The 20,800-nt window shown below is 38.9% G+C and overlaps 1 protein-coding gene across 5 annotated transcripts in view; it reads left to right on the forward strand.

Annotated features, from left to right (window-relative positions):
* The window catches only part of LOC126481662 (FH1/FH2 domain-containing protein 3), a 650,693-nt gene that overhangs the window by 612,654 nt on the left and 17,239 nt on the right, over window positions 1–20,800 (forward strand). For all 5 annotated transcript variants that reach the window (XM_050105589.1, XM_050105590.1, XM_050105587.1 and 2 more), the window contains one exon: window positions 3,958–4,125. In XM_050105589.1, the coding sequence (XP_049961546.1) occupies window positions 3,958–4,125 (168 nt within the window). The remainder of the gene's footprint in view (window positions 1–3,957; window positions 4,126–20,800) is intronic.

Raw genomic sequence — 20,800 nt, forward strand, 5'->3', positions numbered from 1 at the left:
GTTATGTACATGAAACAGAGAACTTTGCAACCTTCCCCATAAATCCTTATTTGAACTACACTAGGCTCTTTAGTTTCACTACAATAATTATATGTGATGGCAGTATGCTTTATCACGCAACAGCTTTAAAACAATTACATTGGTACTGCATGTTTCTGATTGTTGCATAATGTACTCCAGAATGATGTCTGCAGCTTCAACATCAGCAGTGTGAGATTTCTTCACATTCTCTTCTCCTATGTCTTCTTCTTCATCACTTTCATCATAACTTTTCTGTATACTTTTGATTAACTCTTTGTCTGTTAAAGTTTGGTCATAACTGGTTGCTTATCCACCATTGTACTCAGCAGCAGTGGCGTTCTGCATAGAATATCAGTTCAACTTATCGCTAATTTTGAGTTTCCACTCGAGGTCTAGCATAACATGTTTCCTTTCAGAAGCATGATGCTGAATCCTAAAGAAAGCTACAGTTTCAGTATAGCATTGTGTAACATTATATTTAACTAACAACATTGTTGTATGTGAGTATTCGTTATTGTACTTGTCATTTCTGCTTGAGTGACTACAGGGTGGATGTGGGCCAGATTACTGAAAGGCCAGATTAGCAAGAGCTTAGTGTACTGCGCACACACACACACACACACACACACACACACACACACACACACACACACAGAGGTGATTGTAGAAGTTGTTCAAGGGGGGGGGGGCAGGGGGGAATGGAATATAGCTTAACAAAAGGAGAGTTGGGGTCATCAGCTCACAAATTGGTAAAATTTGGTTTTGCTTAAAGTAGTTTCTGGTAACTGTTTTTGAGTTCAGGGTAAAAATGTGTATTACTAAATAATAAGATGCCCATTTTAAGTTAAACGATATTTATTGGTTTGCATAGTAAGCTATTTGCTGTTCTTATTCTTTTGTTAAAATTTGTTTGAAATGCATTGCAACCTATATTGCTACATATTTATAAAAATAATGAATGAGTCTGTTGGAGTAATATATTCACTGATTTCTTAAGTCATTTTATCCAGTATAATAGGATGTTCCACACGCGCACACACACACACACACACACACACACACACACACACACACACATCTGTATGGCTACAAAGTGTCAGAACTGCAGTTCTCCACCTTGATTGGTGTAAGGTTTTTTTGGATGGATTAGGTGACTCACAGGCATGGGAAAAGAAGCAGATGCACAGGATAGGAATGTGGGAAGAAGAGGCAGGAGGTAGGAGGAACATGAGATAGGAATGCATTAGGGAGAGACATTAGGTGGATGGAATAGGAACGCGCTATGGATATACTGTAGATGCATGGGATAGGAACATAACACAGCCACCAGCATCACAGAGTTTGTGCAGGGCCGATAATGATGATGATGATGATGATGATGATGATGATGATGATGGAGATGACATGGAAGAGAAGACTGGAAGGTAAGACAGAACAGAGGAAGAGCAAGGTGGATGAGCACCGGCCCCGTAACTTCACTCATCCTACACCCATGTCTTCTTGCCCACAGTAGGATACAATAGGTTTTACCACTGCTGGCAACCCATTATCTTTTGGGCTGACATTGGCAAAAATATGAGCCTCATTAAATTAAGATCATTAACAATCAGAAAATAGTCAAATTGTGTTCTGGTATCTTGCGGTTGGATATTTTAACATTTTTGGGCATAAAATATGAAGTACTCCCAATGGCTGAGCTTATTCTATATAGCCCTGCCAATCTGACATTTTGGAACTTTACGCTGCTACGTATAGTGTACACATACAGTATACATACAATCAAACGTGTTTTACAATTTTTCCCTTCCACATATCACTCCACCGGACTGTTTACCACTTCTGACATGCAACCCTGATACTTTCTTTGATGCTTGTGATGCTGTAGCTTGAATTCTTTTGTTGCATGTATATTGATCATGCCTTCCTCTTGTTGCTGCTGGTTCAGCAGTTAATGGATATTGGAAACATTTGAATCAGTTTTCTCAATTTATGTGGCCCAGGGAGTCCATCATTCCCTACCATAATTTAGGGGCCCCTTCCCTGCCTCCATCCTTCCCTGCCCCCACCCTTTCTCCCTCCCTCCCCCTGTTACCATCACATGATTAAGAAGATTGTTTGAGTGTTTTAAGAACTCGTGAATATATTATGACAAAGGCACAATCCATGCCACACCATTGTGATGTGCGCTGTGAAGTTGATTCTCAGGTTTGGTTTTTTAATTTGTCAATAAAGAAAATGCAAATCTTCAGATGTTGAAAGCAATGCCTCAAAATTAAAAATAGCTCCTTTTCAACAATCAGGCAACAACTTGCCAATCATAAGAAAAAAATTGAACTTGTTGTTGTTATGAGTCTTTCTTTGACCTTTTGTAAACAAAGTAACCATATCAAAATTGATCAGAGTGTCATTATAACTATAAAAAAATTATCCTTACGATGTACACTGTGATCTCCTCCATACATCTAAAAAAGACAGAAAGAATAGTCTACATGAAAACTTAAAAATAATGCAAATTTCAAATTTATTCATAAATTAGAAAGCTAAACAGAGTGATAGGATCAACTATTTTTTTTTTCCTTTTTAATGTAGGAGCTTCTTCTTGTACAAATTGTATGTACAATCAGCCTCAGATTTTCAATGTTGTGACATCTGTATTATTCGATACTGGCCCTGCCTCCCTCCTTCCCTGCCCCCCCCCCCCCCCCCCCCCCCCCGCTCTCTCTCCCTCCCTCCCCTGTTATCATCACATTTTAAATAAGATAACAATGAAAATTAATATCCAACTAAATCATTATAACTAAGAAGATCATTTAAGTGTTTTAAGAATTCATGTGAATTCTATGGTTACTTTATCTGCAGTTACAACAGACAGTTCTCGTCAGAGAATGACACAAGAATCTGTAAACTGGCTCATGAATAAATCAAGTTGTTGCAAAATATGAACATTGAAGAACATAGCATTAAGGGTATGGAGGAGAAAATACTTGAATATCTCCTTGCCAGAGTTCTTCCATATTAATGGGAAAACTTTTCAGTAACAGCAGGAGCACCACCCGCAAATAATGCTTGTATTCCATCATGTAGCTTACACTATTTAGAAACACAGTTGTTTCCCTTGTAATAGTGCTCCTTTCCTTTGCTACTTAATTCTTCCTTTGGCAGTCCACTTTCTACATTTCTTTTTTTGCAAAATTAGCCTAAAAGTAACCATTGTATGTGTTCTCACAGCAATTAAATCCCAAGTAATCAGAGCCCAAAACAATATCGGAATAATCTGATGATGGCCATGTTAATACCGTAGGGCATAAACATTTCATTTGTAAATATAAAAAATCATTTCACCCTCTCCAGCGATGCTCTATAGCTGAGATGTCTGTGCTATCTACTGTTTGTGCGTAACAGTCAACTCTAACACTCTTCCTGTCTCACACATATCTTTCCAGATAAGTACAATTAAAATAACTTAAGCTTCAGGAGTTTAGTATTTTCTGTCCTTTATTCATAGTCTAAAGGAATATATCAGACATACTATCACCATTCATATGGCTTACTATGTAGTGAAAGTTGCCCTGAGCAATTTTGTAGCCACATTAGTAATTCACTTCATTACTAGAAATATTTTTAAAAATCTACCACTCCTCCTTTGAACACCCATTGTTATTCAAATGCTTCAGACTCTGTATCTTTCATTGACAATACTCTTGCCTAATGAATTATCCAGGCATGATTCATGACCTGCCTCACAGCTTACCTCTGCTGTTAACACTCTTCTGTTTTCTAAGAGAGGTACTGCCAGAGGACTACAGTGAGACATGGTTTGATAACTTGTCCCATAGCTGAATGTGCCTCACAATGTGTTTAAACGTAAAATTTAAATGTAGACTAGAGGACTACAAGTAAAATGTAGGTACACACTAGAGGACTACAATTTTTCAGGTCGAAATGCTCTGAGTCCTTCAACTGGCGATGCAACAGTGAATGGTCACCTGACAGATGGAGATGATGAAATTTTGGAATCTCTTGTGAAAACTGCCACCAAAGCACCAAATACGAGGACAACTCCACGAGAACGCAAACGAACCAGAAATGCTGATCGCAAATCCTGTAAGTCTAACAGCTGATATTCCTCTCTCATTAAAAGTAAATTTTAGGACTGAGAAGAAGAGCTCCAAGTTACATGATGAAACAAAAGCAAGAGTACTTGACTAGGCTAAATATGTTTCTTTGCCTGCACTTTATATTACATGAGACAGGGTTTGGGGTAACTTTTTCTTCCTTCCAGCAACTGCATGTCTGTTCTGTGCCAATGCTTTGACTGCATCTTTCCTCTGACAAACATAGCTAAAAAGTTTATTTGAGTGTCTTTCAGCCATTGTCTAATTTGTTTATGTTTCAAAAGAAGCTGATAGGATACTCAAAAAGAGTATCCAACCACCTTCTTTGGAAACATCTTAGCAAAATTATCCTGTTCAGTTATGAATTTCATATTCATATATTGGTTACTTGAAAAAGTTTAGGAACTATTTCAGTAACATCCTAGGCAGTATTAAAATTGTTGCAGTTAGTTCCCTGATTAGCTTCTGCACTTAAGTAATGCAAGCACCTTACTTGAAAATTTTGCAGTAGTAAGTATGTTGGTCCATTAAGTTACAAGTTAACAGTAAGTAGCTATTTGTCAAACAGTTGTCGTCAGTTATCATCCACAAAAGGTTACAATTTTTGGATATGTTGTCTGCATGTTCCTGCACATTATAAATAATAATAATAATAATATAATTCAATAACATTAATGTTAAAGGTGAGTTACATAATTACACTCAAAACCTGCTTTTCGAGACAGTGCCATGGCAGATGCCACAGCACTTCATTTACATGTGAAAGTTTAAATTTAGGTCCTCAGTTTGGATGGGTTTCCTTCTTCTGAAGAGACATAGTATAACGATGAAACAAAAACATACTGCAGGCTGTGAAATTTTAAACTGAGACAAATGAACAAATGTTTCACTTTTGGTGAAGCAATATAGAGTAGTTGGAAAACAAGTTGTTTACTGTCAATTTGCCTTCCAGCCTTCGTTTATCGCAGCTCAACATTCTGGAAGACTTATCTGTTTCTGTGTGTTATTCACCAATTTTTCTCACATCTATATTTTGTCTTCTTATCTCTGGTAGAAAGAACTCATGATTCCAGAAACTTAAGTTGGTGCTATCTTTTGCATATACACATTATGCTTTGGAAGTGTTATAAGTATATGGTGTGCAACAAGCATCTGGTTATATTTGCATATAGACTTCAAATTGTCACATAGCTGAAGTCTTTATATGTGGTTACTTCTTCTTGAGACCTCACTCCTGATGTGTGTCCCTTATAGAGCACAATGGCAAGAAGTTTTTTTTATCACAATACTAAAAAACTAAATGCAGAATATGACCTATATTGAAAAATTTTATAATTCAAATAATTTAGATATTGTCTTTTTTGGTGCTCTATGTAAATAGTCAATGCCAAATACACACTCGTGATCTGTGGATCCATGAACAAAACCCAGGTTGTTGTGAGTGCAGCACGGGATAAGCACCAAGAATGTGAGCCAGAAAGTCAATGTCCAAAGCAGTGTCAAGATCTGAATAACAGCTAGACGTAACCAGTGTTTACTTGTATGGTATGCTGTACTAGACTGAGGTATGGTAGCTCGCTTAACCTGTGGCAGTCAGTGGGTCAGATCACATAACTCAATGGCCATGCCCCTGGTGGCACCTAGCTGAAACTAACTGGAGTGCCTGCGTGTTGCCATTGCTAAGATCTGCTGTCAGGAATATAAAACCAGCATGTAGGGCCAAGTTGACCTCGCCGGTGCTGGTGACTGTGAGTGTGGGGGGGCAGGAGAGGCATCACTCACTGCCGGTGAATCCATGACCATCAGCCCTAGATCGACCCCAGCAGGAGGCCAGCTTGACGACAGTGAGGATGGAGGAGCTGCAGTGGATCCGCAGCTTGAGACTGGTCCAGTGCCACTGAAGTGTGGGGCAGAGGGGAAGTTCTTTCTCCACAGGTGACCTAACTGTGATTCTTTCATCTGCACATTAGTAAGTAAGGTCCTGGGGTTGGAAGTCCTACCATGGTGCAGGAGGCATGGGAGAGGGGATGAATTCCTGGCTGGAGGTGACCCTAGTGTCAATTCTGTGGAGCAGAGGAGGAGGCTAGGATTCTGTAGAGACAGCTGTGGTGGTGCAGCAGGTGAATGATGCCAGTCTAGATTTCAAACAGCTGTGAATCCATCTGGCCTAGGATAAACCCTTTGGTTCAACCTGGACACCAGATGAAACTGTGAGCACATACACTGGCACCCTGAGTGTAGGCGAGCCTGTATGCAGGAGGACATGGTGCACGGGATGCAGAAGATCTAACAGGGTGTGATGATGCCTGCGCCCATGCAGAAGTCTGGCTGAACTAACTCCGTTGATGGGTTGGGCTTATATGTTGCAAGGAATCTGTGTGAGGCATCCTCAGCCAATGGTGTATGCATGACGTTCCACATCTGAATCTTGAAGGTGTGGACCATCCATTCAACTTCCCTGTTGGAGTTGCAGTGAAAAGGCAGTAGTCAAATGGATGATGCCATTTTTGTGTCAGAAGGCCTCAAACTGTGCTCCACCTGATTTGATGTAAATTGAGAACTGTTGTCAGATACTAAGGTGCAAGGTGCCCCCTCAATAGCAAAAATTCTCTCAGGGGTGCTGATGGTGGTGAGGGTAGTAGCGGTAGTAGACAACATGTGTGTCACATATGAGAAACTGGAAATGGCATCCACAACCAACAGCCACATAGCTCTCAGAAATTGCCCAACAAAATCGCTGTGAAACTTCTCTTGTGGGCAGTCAAGGCAGTTCCGCGGTGAAAAATGCTGCACTGGGTATGTCTGATTGAAGGCGTGGGAGTGGCATGTGTTTCAGTGTTGGTTTTGATGCCAGTGCAGTAGACATGTCACCGGGCTATAGCCTTCATGAGCGTGATCCATCAGTGAGATGTATGAAAAAACTGGAGGATGTGGGTCTAGAGCCAGTAAGATTGACAACCCAGTAGTCAGAGTCCTATGAGGTCAAAGTCAAGATGCCCTGAGGTGCATGGAGCTAGTAATACAGCATGAAATAATTTTGAAAAACTGGGTCAGCCTGGCAGGAAACATGTTCCAGCCACTCCTGGATTTCAGACATGTTCCAGCTACTCCTTCTGGACTTCAGACAAAACCTTGGGGGTCGTGGGATGCTGCCATTGTGACATCACATGTGTTCTGTGGTGACATCACATGTGTTCAACAAGAATTCATCCAAGGTGGTTTGCAGCTGTTAATCCACTGCAAAACAAGCTGCTTGATGGCAGTCGAATTCCATGTCAGAGTATGTCTGCATTGGCATGTTGGACAGTGGGACAAAAATGGATGTTGTAATGATAGTCGCTTAAAAACAATGCCCAGTCCCAGTCGTACTATGTATAGTTGTCAAAGGGGTGTTACTGGAGCACTGGTTCTCAAAGTATTTGGTCTTTAATACGATTTTTGTAACCCTGACTTCACCGCTAACTCATGCAGGGCTTGGACAGCATCCTTAGAGTTGTTGGTTATGATTGCTATGTCATCTGCGAAGACAAGGACCTCATCTTGATTCTTCGGGTCCCGGCTCCACCTTGTTGTACTTCCGTTATGATGTTGAAACTCCAAGATAATTCTCCTGTGAACTTCACCTTAGATGTTGTATCTGTGAGAGTCTGTTTGATGAGGGTGTGTGTGTTGTAATCCATACATCGATCTTGGAGTACTAAGAAGAATGTGTGGCGGTCAATGGAATCATAAGCTTTCATAAAGTCGACAACAACCATGGTGATGTTCATACTCCTTTTTTGTTTTAGTTGGAGAATGGTTTTCAGATCGATGATCTGCTTGGTACAGGGTATACCACATTGAAATCCTCCTTGATATTCACCAGTTGTTTGTTCACATTGACTTTCTACATTGTCCAGTAAAATCTCGGAGAGCACTTTGTATCCTGTTGGCAGCAGAGAAATCCCCTGGTAGTTGTTGACACCACTGCAATCGCCTTTCTTATGTAAAGGGTGTGTGATAGCCGATTTCCAATCATCAGGGACCCTGCCAGTCTCCCAACAGTCAACCAAGATCTGGTGTAAGGCCTCTGTGATTGTATTTCCAACTGGTTTCAGAGCTTCTGCAATGATGCCATCTTCCCTGGGTGCCTTGCAGTTTTTAAGATGGTTGATAGCATTAGCAACTTGCTGTATAGTTGGTGGGTTAGATGGTAGGAGCATCTCTTGAGGATCTTCAACAGGCAGTCTTTCTGTGGGCTCTTCACAATTAAGCAATTGCACCAAATAGTTTGCCAAAAGTTCCACATTCTCGTGGTTATTAGTGACCAGCTCCCTGGGTGTATTCTTAAAGTGAAGGCATTGTGGTTTGTACCCTCAGAGTTCCTCTTTGAATGCTTGATAAAAGTTTCTGGTGTTGTACATTTTAAATTCTTCATCCAACTTTTCCAGTCTTGGTCGATCATAAGATCTCTTCACACACCTGATGGTCTTGCTTGTCAGTTTCTGTACCATTGTGAAATTCGCCCTGTGTTCTTGTCGTTTAGTCGAGTTCCACTTCCTCCAGGCTGTGGCACGCTCATCAACTGCAAGGTCACAATCAGGATTCCACCATCTTTGACGTCACTTCCTTCGAGGTTGTCAGAGGTTATTGGTCGCCTCACTATCCTTTTCATAATATTGTCATTATTCCATCCCGGATTTTCCATTGTTTGATTTTTTCAAAGCTACTAAGGTGTTGTGTGCTTAGGCCAAGTAATGTGACTGACGGCAATTGAAATCCACACTTTATGAGGACAACAGGGACTAACTAAGTTGAGTTTCTAAGGACAAATGTCCATGAATATTGAAGAGGCGAGGAGCAGGGAGATTAAGCAATGACTCAGTCCCACAAGGCTGGGAGCTTGAGGGCACTCAACTGATGAGCAGCAAGGTGCTTTAATGGCATGGTTCTGTGAGGCAGTGGCTCATGGATAGTCCAGAGACAGATTCAGTGGAACAGTGCTCTCAGAAGTGGCTGACAAAAGTCCAACGTTGCACGGGCTCATGGCAAGTGCGAGAAAATGCCTTGGTGGTCTTCAACAGCAGCAGGCATTGGGTCTGTAATGCAGACTTTTAGTGGTTGATGGTTAGTCAGAGTGTGGAGCATAACTGACTCCCGAGGGGTGAAGCAGCGACCTAAGTGCAAGCCCATGGAAGACTTTATGTGCAGTGTCATGTGAACATATGGCCTTGCAGATGTGAATAGGTGCTGTGTGTTGTGACCTTTATGCCATGTATTGGCACAGCTTGCGCCTCCGAATGCTGTGGCAGCTGCAGGAGGCACTGTGGTAAACAGCTCAGTGACTTGTCTATTGACAAATAACCTCCAAGGAAGTGTGTCCATAAGTGTGATCGCTGAAAATGTAAGGGGACACGCCTGCATTCACTACACCCCTCCCCTCTTAAAAGAGATGGCTCAACCATGTCAGAGAAGTGCAGCACCCAAGTGAGAAGGCACAACACAGACTGTCCCAATAGCTTGAATGAAACAAAAGTACATTTAGGTAGTGTGCAAACATGTGCCTAAGAAGTTACCAACAAGCTTCTGATTACTGCTACACAAACTTGCATGTCACAGGCTTTGAATATACCCTAAACACTATGCATAAAAAGAACCCCTGAAAACACAAAAACCTCCAAATAAGATTGTAAGATACAGTGAAGAAGACCACTGAAACTGTGTTGCAGAACCATTGGTATCTGATACATAGGAAGGAAAAATCATGTAACTATTTCACAATAACTTACAAAAGCTCAATGTGAAGTGTTTCAATATACTGAACTGAACCACTAAGCAACACAAGAACAACGATCCCAGGAAAACAAATATGCCATGTCTGCATAGGTGAACTGCAACCAACTGCTGCTGATGATGGTGGGGAAAGCCGGGTGTAGGCAGGGCTTGAGACTAAATTTCCATGAAGCTGCAACCCAAGGCCTGGAAGAACACATGACAGGATCAATGGCCCAAGTGGGGACAGAGAGACTAGTAGCAGGAGCAGTTCCTGTTGAGCCACAAACTGGTGTTGTTGTGACCTATGTTGCTGCCTCAGTTGCAGAAACTTTGGGCCCATAACACAGGAACCTAAAACACACTTGTGATCTGTGAACAAAGCCAAGGTTGTCATAAGCAGAGCACGGGATAAGCACCAAGAACATTAGCCACAAAGTCATTGTCTAAAGCTAGGTATAAATCCAATTAACAGCTAGACATTACAGGTTGTTACTCGTGCTGTGTGCTGTACTAGACTGACCCATGATGGATAGCTTAACCCATGGCTGTAAGTGGGTCAAATGATGTGATGTGGTGGCCACATCCACCTGGCAGTGCCTAGCTGAGTCTAACTGGAGTGCCCCCACATTGCTATTGCTAACGTCCATTGGCAGGGATATTAAACTACTATTAATTACACACTCATATAGACTACTGCATGTGTAACTGTTGGTTCTCTGTTGCCAAGATACAGTAAATTATCACAAACACCATTAAAGAGCACTTACATTTATAACAGAAATGCCACATCCATAAAGAGAAAATAAGCATGTAGTAACACAGGACAATTCTGATATAAGTTTTCAGCTGAAGTTAGAAGTACCAAGAATAATAAGTGACAGGTGGCAAATATGCATAGAGATGTGAAGTAGAACATTCACAAACATTCAGTTCTTTAGTAAAATGAATACTAGGCTTTATTGCATTAGTAGGAAACTGGAAAGCCACAGTTTGTCTACAAAAAAGATAGGTTGCTTACTAAGTCTATAATGAAATAAAGGAGAAGTGGATATCAGCATTGAATTGGCCTGACAGAGGACATCAGACACGTATAATGAAGTTGAACGTGAATGACCACAGGCTTGTTAAACTGGTAAGTGTTTAAGAAAACTATTACTAAAGTTGAGTAGAAACTCATTTCCATAGGAAGAGTCAAAAAGGAGGTAGACTAACAACAGCTCGTATAGTGATTTATTGAAGTCGAGTGATCTTATATTGTGTCTCCACAAGATATGGGACTGATCACAAAATATTAAAAATACAATAAAATTTTTACATGGAGATAGGGCACTTGCAACCATAAAAGTTTTTGGTATTTGTTTCAGTAACAACAATAAAGTACAATATGCCTTAAACAGCTAATACCATAAATGAAAACAGATATCAAAATCCTGCAAACATATTGTGCCTCAAATGACAGTGACTATGAAAATAAAAATGCCAAAACATGAAGTCACTATATTAATATATAGAGATATAAATAGTACATAATAACATGAAACTTGAGTTTCTTCTGGCATATGAAATGTTCAAACAACTTACATTCCACATCTTATAGTTTATTCATTGGCCCTTTTAAAGAGGTGTAAAAGCTGTAATTCTCTCTCCACTTGATCTGTGGGAATGAATAGGAGAAAATCTTAAAACATGTTATAATACTAACTGCCATGTGTGGTGCCCCTCAGAGCAGTACTGCAGCTGTATTGGGACATTATTCACAGTCAATTTAGTATACAGATAGGAACTGTGTGGTTTTTGCAACTATGTGCATAATACATTTGAAAAATAAGATGGAATTAAGAAAATTAACATTTATCTTATGTTAAATGGAATCTCATACTTTAATTTCTAAAGATGCATGACAGTAATAACCTACTGGATTAAGGCATCATGTTGGACAAATTGATGCTAATTATAACACCAAAACATTTGCTAAGTGCGGGTTCAAATGTTCACCTCATGTTTGAAATACCGATAGTGATAAATAGTTTTGTATTCATCTTCCAAGACAAACTATGAAAGACGATAAGAGGAATGGTTTGTTCTCTTCACGTATCAATTGTTGCAGAAATCCAGAACTGCCTAAAATGAGAGAGCCTGGTAAAAGGTGGTAACTGTCTTTGAAAACGAGTCTTCAGTGAGTTATTGCATGGCAGTCTGTTTCCTAATGACACAGAAATTTAAGAGATAAGATAATATAAATTACAAAAAGAGTTTGGTTGCAATAATGGCTTTTCTCACACTCTGAATGCAGGAGTATCTAAATAAAACTAATACAATAACCAGAACTCACAGTCACACTCACATAGACAGGAAGACTGTATGAGGAGCTGATGTTTGAGAAAGCAAGTGGACTGATTCCCAAACTCTGAGCAAAAAACTGTTCATGTAATGATATATAGCCAATGAAATATTTGATACTCTGTTCATCAAAAAAACTTACAAAATATGATTTGCCCACCTAATACATGTAAAAATTAAACAAAATTTAAGTAGATGCATGGTGTTTTACATTTTGAAATTTATGACCACACTAAGTGCAAAACAAGTGCATTGTACAACCAACTTAATAAATGTTTTAAAAAATTTTAATTTGTATGTGACCACTACATAGATCAGTCAAAAACATGATGAGGATTCCCTGTTTTTTCACATAAACTTCAACTTTAATTAGACTATTCCAGGGATGCTATTTCAAGTCTTTTCACTTCTATTCAAAATAACAAATGAATGAGGTCCAGCACCATTTTTCTATTTCTTCTTAGAAATAGTCTCCAGATACAAGTTTTTCTGCTACTAAAACATACAGCACAACTAGCTATGTTTATTCTGGCTCTTTTCCATCATCCTTATTTTGCGGATGTCTTTAGTTTGTGTTGCAAGCCTCTGTTTGTTGTTTTTAAAATCTTCAATAATTTTTTTCTCTATCATAAAGTTTCCAGTCATTCCCTTACATTTCAATGAACTATTCTTTCTCAACAGTGATTGACACTTACAAAAAGTTCTGTCAATGAGAAGGTCACTATATCCACTGATGATACATCTGATTTGAAATTCAAGAAATTTTTGAGATATTTTAAGTAAATATTGTATCAAACCACACTAATCTAGTTTTACACACATTTCCCCCCTTCCCTTTTTTTATGATTCTTATCGGTGATTTATGTGCATCATGCATATCTTCAAGATGATGTATAATAATTGTTAAAAAAAAGGTCACTTAGCCAACACACCAACACTGGACAGATATTGAATCTCTATAGAATCATCTACTCCAACAAAGTATAACAAGTTAAACTAAGTTTACACGAAAATTCAACTTCTTGGATGAATGATATCCACTAAGTCAGAATCCAGAACACAGCACCAAACTAGAATTCACTTTTCATTTTTCCAACTTAAATAGGATGCAGTATTGGGACTGTGAACTCACTTTCCTGTTAAGTGTTCAGTCTCTTTTATTTAACCATATGCATTTTTAATTTTGAGTGTTTAATTTCTGTTAATAACTGCAAAGTCAGGGAACAGGAATTAAAGTTATGGTTGAAAAATACTAATCATTAATTAGTGTTGTTTCCATCATCTGGATATAAATCACTATACATATCTTAATAATAGTGCAGTTATGGTGTTAGCGGCTGTTGTGTTGAATGCTGCTGTTGGTAACAACTGAATAGGATGAAGCATTCATCAGTTGTTTTAGACAATCACAATGCTTGTTCATAATTTCTTATGGTTTGTAAGTGAAGTTAGTTGGTATTTTTATCTAATAGGTTAGAATTTAACTAAATCATTGAATTTTCATAAAAGTTAGAAATAAGGCTGCATTACACTATAAAAATCTTTGTCAAACATATTTTATAAAAAGTTGTCTATAAAATCTTTTATAGTGTACTGGGGTAATTTTATCACATCTTTTATAAAAATTAAAGCATGATCATAGCTTTTATAAAAGATTTTTCAAAGAATTTTGATAGTGTAATACACATATGAGACATTATAGTAGATTATTGCAGTGACAAATGTATGTATCAGGCTACACTACACATCAATCTATTAGTTTTTCCCCCTCTTGTGAGGACTGGTAGGACTGGTTGGCTTCACCAACTCATAACAACACTGTCACATTCCAGCCTAATCCAAGCCTTGGGCTTTGCTACAGGTCAGTCTGCCAGTACATATAGTTTTTTTCCATTCAGACTGCTACATTTGAAACTAACATAGAACTTGGATTTTGATAGAGCTCTCTCTGTCAGCACATCTAGCCTATAAACATGATGCTCTAATAAATGTTCAGGTTGCATATAAACAATAGGCTATATATACATGATGCTCTAATAAACATTCAGATGGACATAGGCTATGTATTTTTTTTAAACAGCAATAAACAGGTTTTATGTTAAAAGCTGCTGCTAAAAAGAAATTGCTGTGCTATGCTCTGCTGTGAAAATGTGCGGTTTTGTTTCCTTCTCGCAGTCAGTTTTAACAAAGGTAGCAAGGCATTTTAACCACTAGACAAATTGTTTCTTCAACATATATTCCTTCTCATATATATATAAACAATGTGCTGGTTTATTTTCTTCCTTGCTTTCTGCTTTCACTAAAAATAGGAAATTTGCATTTATAGCTTATCAGCTTATAATTGGAATGCTACTACAGGATCTGAATTTGGAATATCATTAAACAAGGCTAAAGACCAGAGAGAGGGGGAAAGAGGAGATGGGCAGAGGTAGGGGGAGGAATTGAACATACAGAGGGGGAGGTGTAGATGGACAGAGAGGGGAGGTGGAAGAGATTGAGTGAGGAGGGGGGGGGGGAGATGGACAGAGAGAGGGAAGAGGAAGTGATGGACAGATGGGAAAAGAGAAGAACAGGAGGAGACAAGTAGGGGGGGGGGGGGGGGGAGAGGAGAGGAGATTAGGACAAACATCCAGTTCTCACACATATGTAGCAATTGCAAAGCACTGCCTGGTTTGCATAATAAAACATGCCACACATATGATGTGAATCTTCAAATGACCAAACACATCTTACCAAACCGATATATTGTTTGCTCCTACTACAAACGGCATATTGTGGCCAAGATAGACAAGAAGCCCATGCCTACCACAGTAGTACAAGTTTATAAGCCAACTAGCTCCACAGATGATGAAGAGATTGATGAAATGTATGATGAGATACAAGAAGTTATTCAGATAGTGAAGGGAGGTGAAAATTTAATAGTCATGGGGACTGGAATTCGATAGTAGGAAAAGGAAGAGAAGGAAACGTAGTAGGTGAATATGGAATGGGTGTAAGGAGTGAAAGAGGAAGCCGCCTGGTAGAATTTTGCACAGAGCATAACTTAATCATAGCTAACACTTGGTTCAAGAATCGTGAAAGAAGACTGTATATATGGAAGAGGCCTGGAGATACTGGAAGGTTTCAGATAGATTATATAATGGTAAGACAGAGATTTAGGGACCAGGTTTCAAATTGCAAGACATTTCCACGGGCAGATGTGGACTCTGACCACAATTTATTGGTTATGAACTGCAGATTAAAACTGAAGAAACTGCAAAAAAGTGGGAATTTAAGGAGATGGGACCTGGATAAGCTTAAAGAACCAGAGGTTGTAGAGAGTTTCAGGGAGAGCATTAGGGAATGATTGACAAGAATGGGGGAAAGAAATACAGTAGAAGAAGAATGGGTAGCTTTGAGGGATGAAGTAGTGAAGGCAGCAGAGGATCAAGTAGGTAAAAAGACGAGGGCTAATAGAAATCCTTGGGTAACAGAAGAAATATTGAATTTAATTGATGAAAGGAGAAAATATAAAAACGCAGTAAATGAAGCAGGTAAAAAGGAATACAAACATCTCAAAAATGAGATCGACAGGAAGTACAAAATGGCTAAGCAGGGATGGCTAGAGGACAAATGTAAGGATGTAGAGGCTTATCTCACTAGCGGTAAGATAGATACTGCCTACAGGAAAATTAAAAAGAGCTTTGGAGAAAGGAGAACCACTTGTATGAACAACAAGACCTCAGCTGGAAACCCAGTTCTAAGCAAAGAAGGGAAAGCAGAAAGGTGGAAGGAGTATATAGAGGGCCTATACAAGGGCGATGCACTTGAGGACAATATTATGGAAATGGAAGAGTATGTAGATGAAGATGAAATGGGAAATATGATACTGCGTGAAGAGTTTGACAGAGCACTGAAAGACCTAAGTCAAAACAAGGCCCCGGGAGTAGACAACATTCCATTAGAACTACTGACAGCCTTGGGAGAGCCAGCACTGACAAAACTCTACCATCTGGTGAGCAAGATGTATGAGACAGGCGAAATACCCTCAGACTTCAAGAAGAATATAATAATTCCAATCCCAAAGAAAGCAGTTGTTGACAGATGTGGAAGTTACCGAACTATCAGTTTAATAAGTCACGGCTGCAAAATAGTAACGCGAATTTTTTACAGATGAGTGGAAAAACTGTTAGAAGCCAATCTCGAGGAAGAGATTCCTTAGAGATGTTGGAACAAGTGAGGCAATACTGACTCTACAACTTATCTTAGAAAATAGATTAAGGAAAGGCAAACCTACGTTTCTAGCATTTGTAAACTTCGAGAAAGCTTTGGAAAATGTTGACATGAATACTCACTTTCAAATTCTGAAGGTGGCAGAGGTCTAATAAAGGGAGCAAAAGGCTATTTACTATTTGTACAGAAGACTGATGGAAGAGTTGAGGGGCGTGAAAGGGAAGCAGTGGTTGGGAAGGGAGTGAGACTGGGTTGTAGCCTATCCCCAATGTTATTCTATCTTTATATTGAGCAAGCAGTAAAGGAAACAAAAGAAAAATTTGGAGTAGGAATTAAAATCTATGGAGAAGAAATAAAAAATTTGAGGTTCACCGATGACATTGTAATTCTGTCAGAGACAGCAAAGGACCTGGAAGAGCAGTTGAATGGAATGGACAGTGTCCTGAAAGGAAGATATAAGATGAACATCAACAAAGCAAAACAAGGATAATGGAATGTAGTCGAATTAAATTGGGTGATGCTGAGGGAATTAGATTAGGAAATGAGACACTTAAAGTAGGTGATGAGTTTTGATACTTGGGGAGCAAAATAACCGATGATGGTCGAAATAGAGAGGATATAAAATGTAGACTGGCAATGGTAAGGAAAGCGTTTCGGATGAAGAGATATTTGTTAACATCAAGTATAGAGGTAAGTGTCAGGAAGTCGTTTCTGAAAGTATTTGTATGGAGTGTAGCCATGTTGTTGTTGTTGTTGTTGTTGTGGTGGTCTTCAGTCCTGGGATTGGTTTGATGCAGCTCTCCATGCTAATCTATCCTTTGCAAGCTTCTTCATCTCCCAGTATTTACTGCAACCTACATCCTTCTGAATCTGCTTAGTGTATTCATCTCTTGGTCTCCCTCTACGATTTTTACCCTCCACACTGCCCTCCAATGCTAAATTTGTGATCCCTTGATGCCTTAGGACATGTCCTACCAACCGATCCCTTCTTCTAGTCAAGTTGTGCCACAAACTTCTCTTCTCCCCAATCCTATTCAATACCTCCTCATTAGTTGTCCAAACTGTTTATTGTCCATGTTTCACTTCCATACATGGCTACACTCCATACAAATACTTTCAGAAACGACTTCCTGACACTTAAATCTATACCCGATGTTAACAAATGTAGCCATGTATGGAAGTGAAACATGGATGATAAATAGGTTAGACAAGAAGAGAATAGAAGGTTTCAAAATGTGGTGCTACAGAAGAATGCTGAAGATTAGATGGGTATTGAATAGAATTGGGGAGAAGAGAAATTTGTGGCATAACTTGACTAGAAGATGGGATCGGTTGGGAGCACACATTCTGAGGCATCAAGGGATCACCAATTGAATATTGGAGGGCAGCGTGGAGTGTAAAAATTGCAGAGGGAGACCAAGAGATGAATACACTATGTAGCTTCAGAAGGATGTAGGTTGCAGTAGGTACTGGGAGATGAAGAATCTTGCACAGGATAGAGTAGCATGGAGAGCTGCATCAAACCAATCTCTGGACTGAAGACCAAAACAACAACAACAACTCCTTTGGATGGAGCGAGTTAAATGGCTCATTGTCCCACAAAAGGAATTAGCTGAAGAACTGGAATTCTATTGTTTGTAAAGGGGGAAAAAGAGAGAGAGAGAGAGAAAGAAATGTTAATACAGTGTTTCCACCTATTTGTTACACTTTCATCTGGCCAAATGTAATTGTGATAACCATTACAATAATATTGAGAATTTTGGAGAAATCAGTTTAACCATACTACTGCATGTGTAATACTAGTACAACACGCTATTCAGTAATTAAAAATCAATACTTGATTAAGCTATAAAAGAGAAAAACTGAAAAATTGTAACTGACAGTTCCACTTCACATCATTTCTAATGACAACAACTTGGCTGTTTGCCTTCTATCATGTGGTTTAGATGTTGGTATCAAATCTCAACACAGCAGAGATAGGGGAAGTGCAGTTTATATACATCTCTTATCTAAGTAAATATACTAAAAATTAAAACAGACATAGTACAAAAATATAACTGAGTTGTACAAGAGCATAATGAAAAAGAAAAAAAAATGATAACCCCTCAAGTTCAGTAATAAACAAGCTACAAATAATATAAACTGACATTTATGTGCAAATAAAGAGAATATGGAAGTTGTGAGCAGTAACATTACATAATGATATCACAACTGTATTATTATTATACAAGGTGAGTCAAAAAGGACTCTACAACTTTGGAATGATACAGAAATTTATTGAGATAAATAACAGAATTGGTAGATGTGTCTTTTTGTAGCAAAGAATCTTAAGCTTGATTCACATAGTACATCAGTATCCAATTCCACCGCCTGGAGTGCCAGCATAATGCACAGTTAAAATGGCTACTTTCACTGGTACAGAGTGTACTCAATATGTGATTTAGTTTCATGAAACAAACTCTGCAACAACTTTTCAGTGTAAATTTCACACCAAATATTCTAAAGAACCTCCAAGAAGGTCTATGATTTACTCTTGGCACAAGGACTTTGTTGACACGGGTTGTTCACTGCAACACAATAAATCAGCAGGTCAATTACTTAGTGCTGATGATGTCAAACAGGGTAGGGAGAACTTTGCCTGCAAGCCACAAAAACCGACGTGGTGTGCATCTTGCAAGACTGGCATTCCACAAAAGACTGCTTGGTGGGTTTTGCACAGATGTTTACACTTGAAACCACACAAATTCACAATGGCGCAGCACATTAGTGATGCAGACAAGGTTGCTTGTGGGGAATTCTCTGTGGAAATGATGTATCAGATAGAGGATGATGAAACATCACTGAACACAATAATCTTGAGTGGTGAGTCAATATTTCATATCAGTGACATAGTGAACACCCACAACTGCAGAATATGGGGCAGTGAAAATCCACAGGCAGCCCTGGAACAAGTTTATGACAGCCCCAAAGTTAATGCGTATTGTGCTCTTAACAAACTGACAGTGTGCAGCCCTTTCTTCTTCATGGACAAAACCATCACTGGTATTGTGTACCTGGATATGCTGGAAGACTTTTCAGTTCTAGTGATCGATGAAGATAACTGAGATGGGATGGTTTACTACCAGTAAGCACTACATCATTTCCTTACAGAAGTTTGAAGTTTCCTCAACAATCCTCTCCCAGGTTGGTGGATTGGACGCGAAGAGCCAATTACATGGCCACCTTGCTCCGAAGATTTGGCACCAATGGACTGCTTTCTCTGGGGTTTCATTAAAGACACTGTTCATGTTCCTCACCTACCAAGCAGTTTAGCCAGCCTGAAAAATCGAGTCTACACTTTGGTTGCAGAAGTTACACCCCATTTGCTGCAACTATGCAAAGAAATTGATTACCAGTGGGATGTTTTCCACATCACAAATGGTAGTCACATCAAACCAGAATGACACTTGACACTTTTATGTGAAACTGTAGGTTGTTTAATAGAAACAACTTTTGGATACAGTTGTGGAAAAATTGCAATCAGTGTCAAAAAGAAATATCATTCACTTAATCCTGGATACAAATGTTATAATTGTGCTTTCACTGATGCACCGAGTATTGAAACTTGTTTGTTGTCTTGATGTGCAGCACTTCTGGTGTAGCTATAATATCATTGCATTATTGCTGTGACTTGATATGATATGTAAATAACATATGAACTTTCGTAAGTATTAAGTTATACCCCCTCATTTGTAATTGATTGTACTCTATGCATTTGTGTTTGTTTCAAGCTTTTTTCACTCTATGTAGAGACTGTGATGATGAGTATTAACTGAAACCAGTTGTGACAATAAAGAACATACAGACAGCTGTGTGTCCTCTATTTAAAAAAAAAACACTTAATAGCTGTTGCCAATCATCTTCAAAAAATGTTTACATCTGTTTTGATGTATTTCTTTAGTGATGACTGCTTTTTCCTTTAACTTTGTAAGGAAATCTGTTATTGACTTTATCAGTACCTAGCTGATTTGCTAACTGTATGGTCACAAATTTATGTGTCTGCGTTCTGTGCCATTTTTTACTCTTTCTCAAGTGTTCGGCTATACTAGCATGACTTACAGAAAGTATTTTCCACATGTGCCGTGTGTCCTTGATATCAGTATGTCTTATGGGAGTTAGCATCAAAAAATTACTATGTGCAAAATTAAGACAGCAGTCGAAACTTCTGTGTGGAATACAAACAATGGAATGGGTAATGACACTTGTTTACTATGTCAAGAAGTTTCTGATTATTTGTCGTATGTACCTACCCAGTGTTCAACACCTCCTCTATACAGTGAGTGGTTCTCTGTTCTTTCCTTCATAATTTTCAAATATGC

The sequence above is a fragment of the Schistocerca serialis genome, chromosome 5 (genome assembly GCF_023864345.2).
Source record: "Schistocerca serialis cubense isolate TAMUIC-IGC-003099 chromosome 5, iqSchSeri2.2, whole genome shotgun sequence".
NCBI classification, from domain to species: domain Eukaryota; kingdom Metazoa; phylum Arthropoda; class Insecta; order Orthoptera; family Acrididae; genus Schistocerca; species Schistocerca serialis.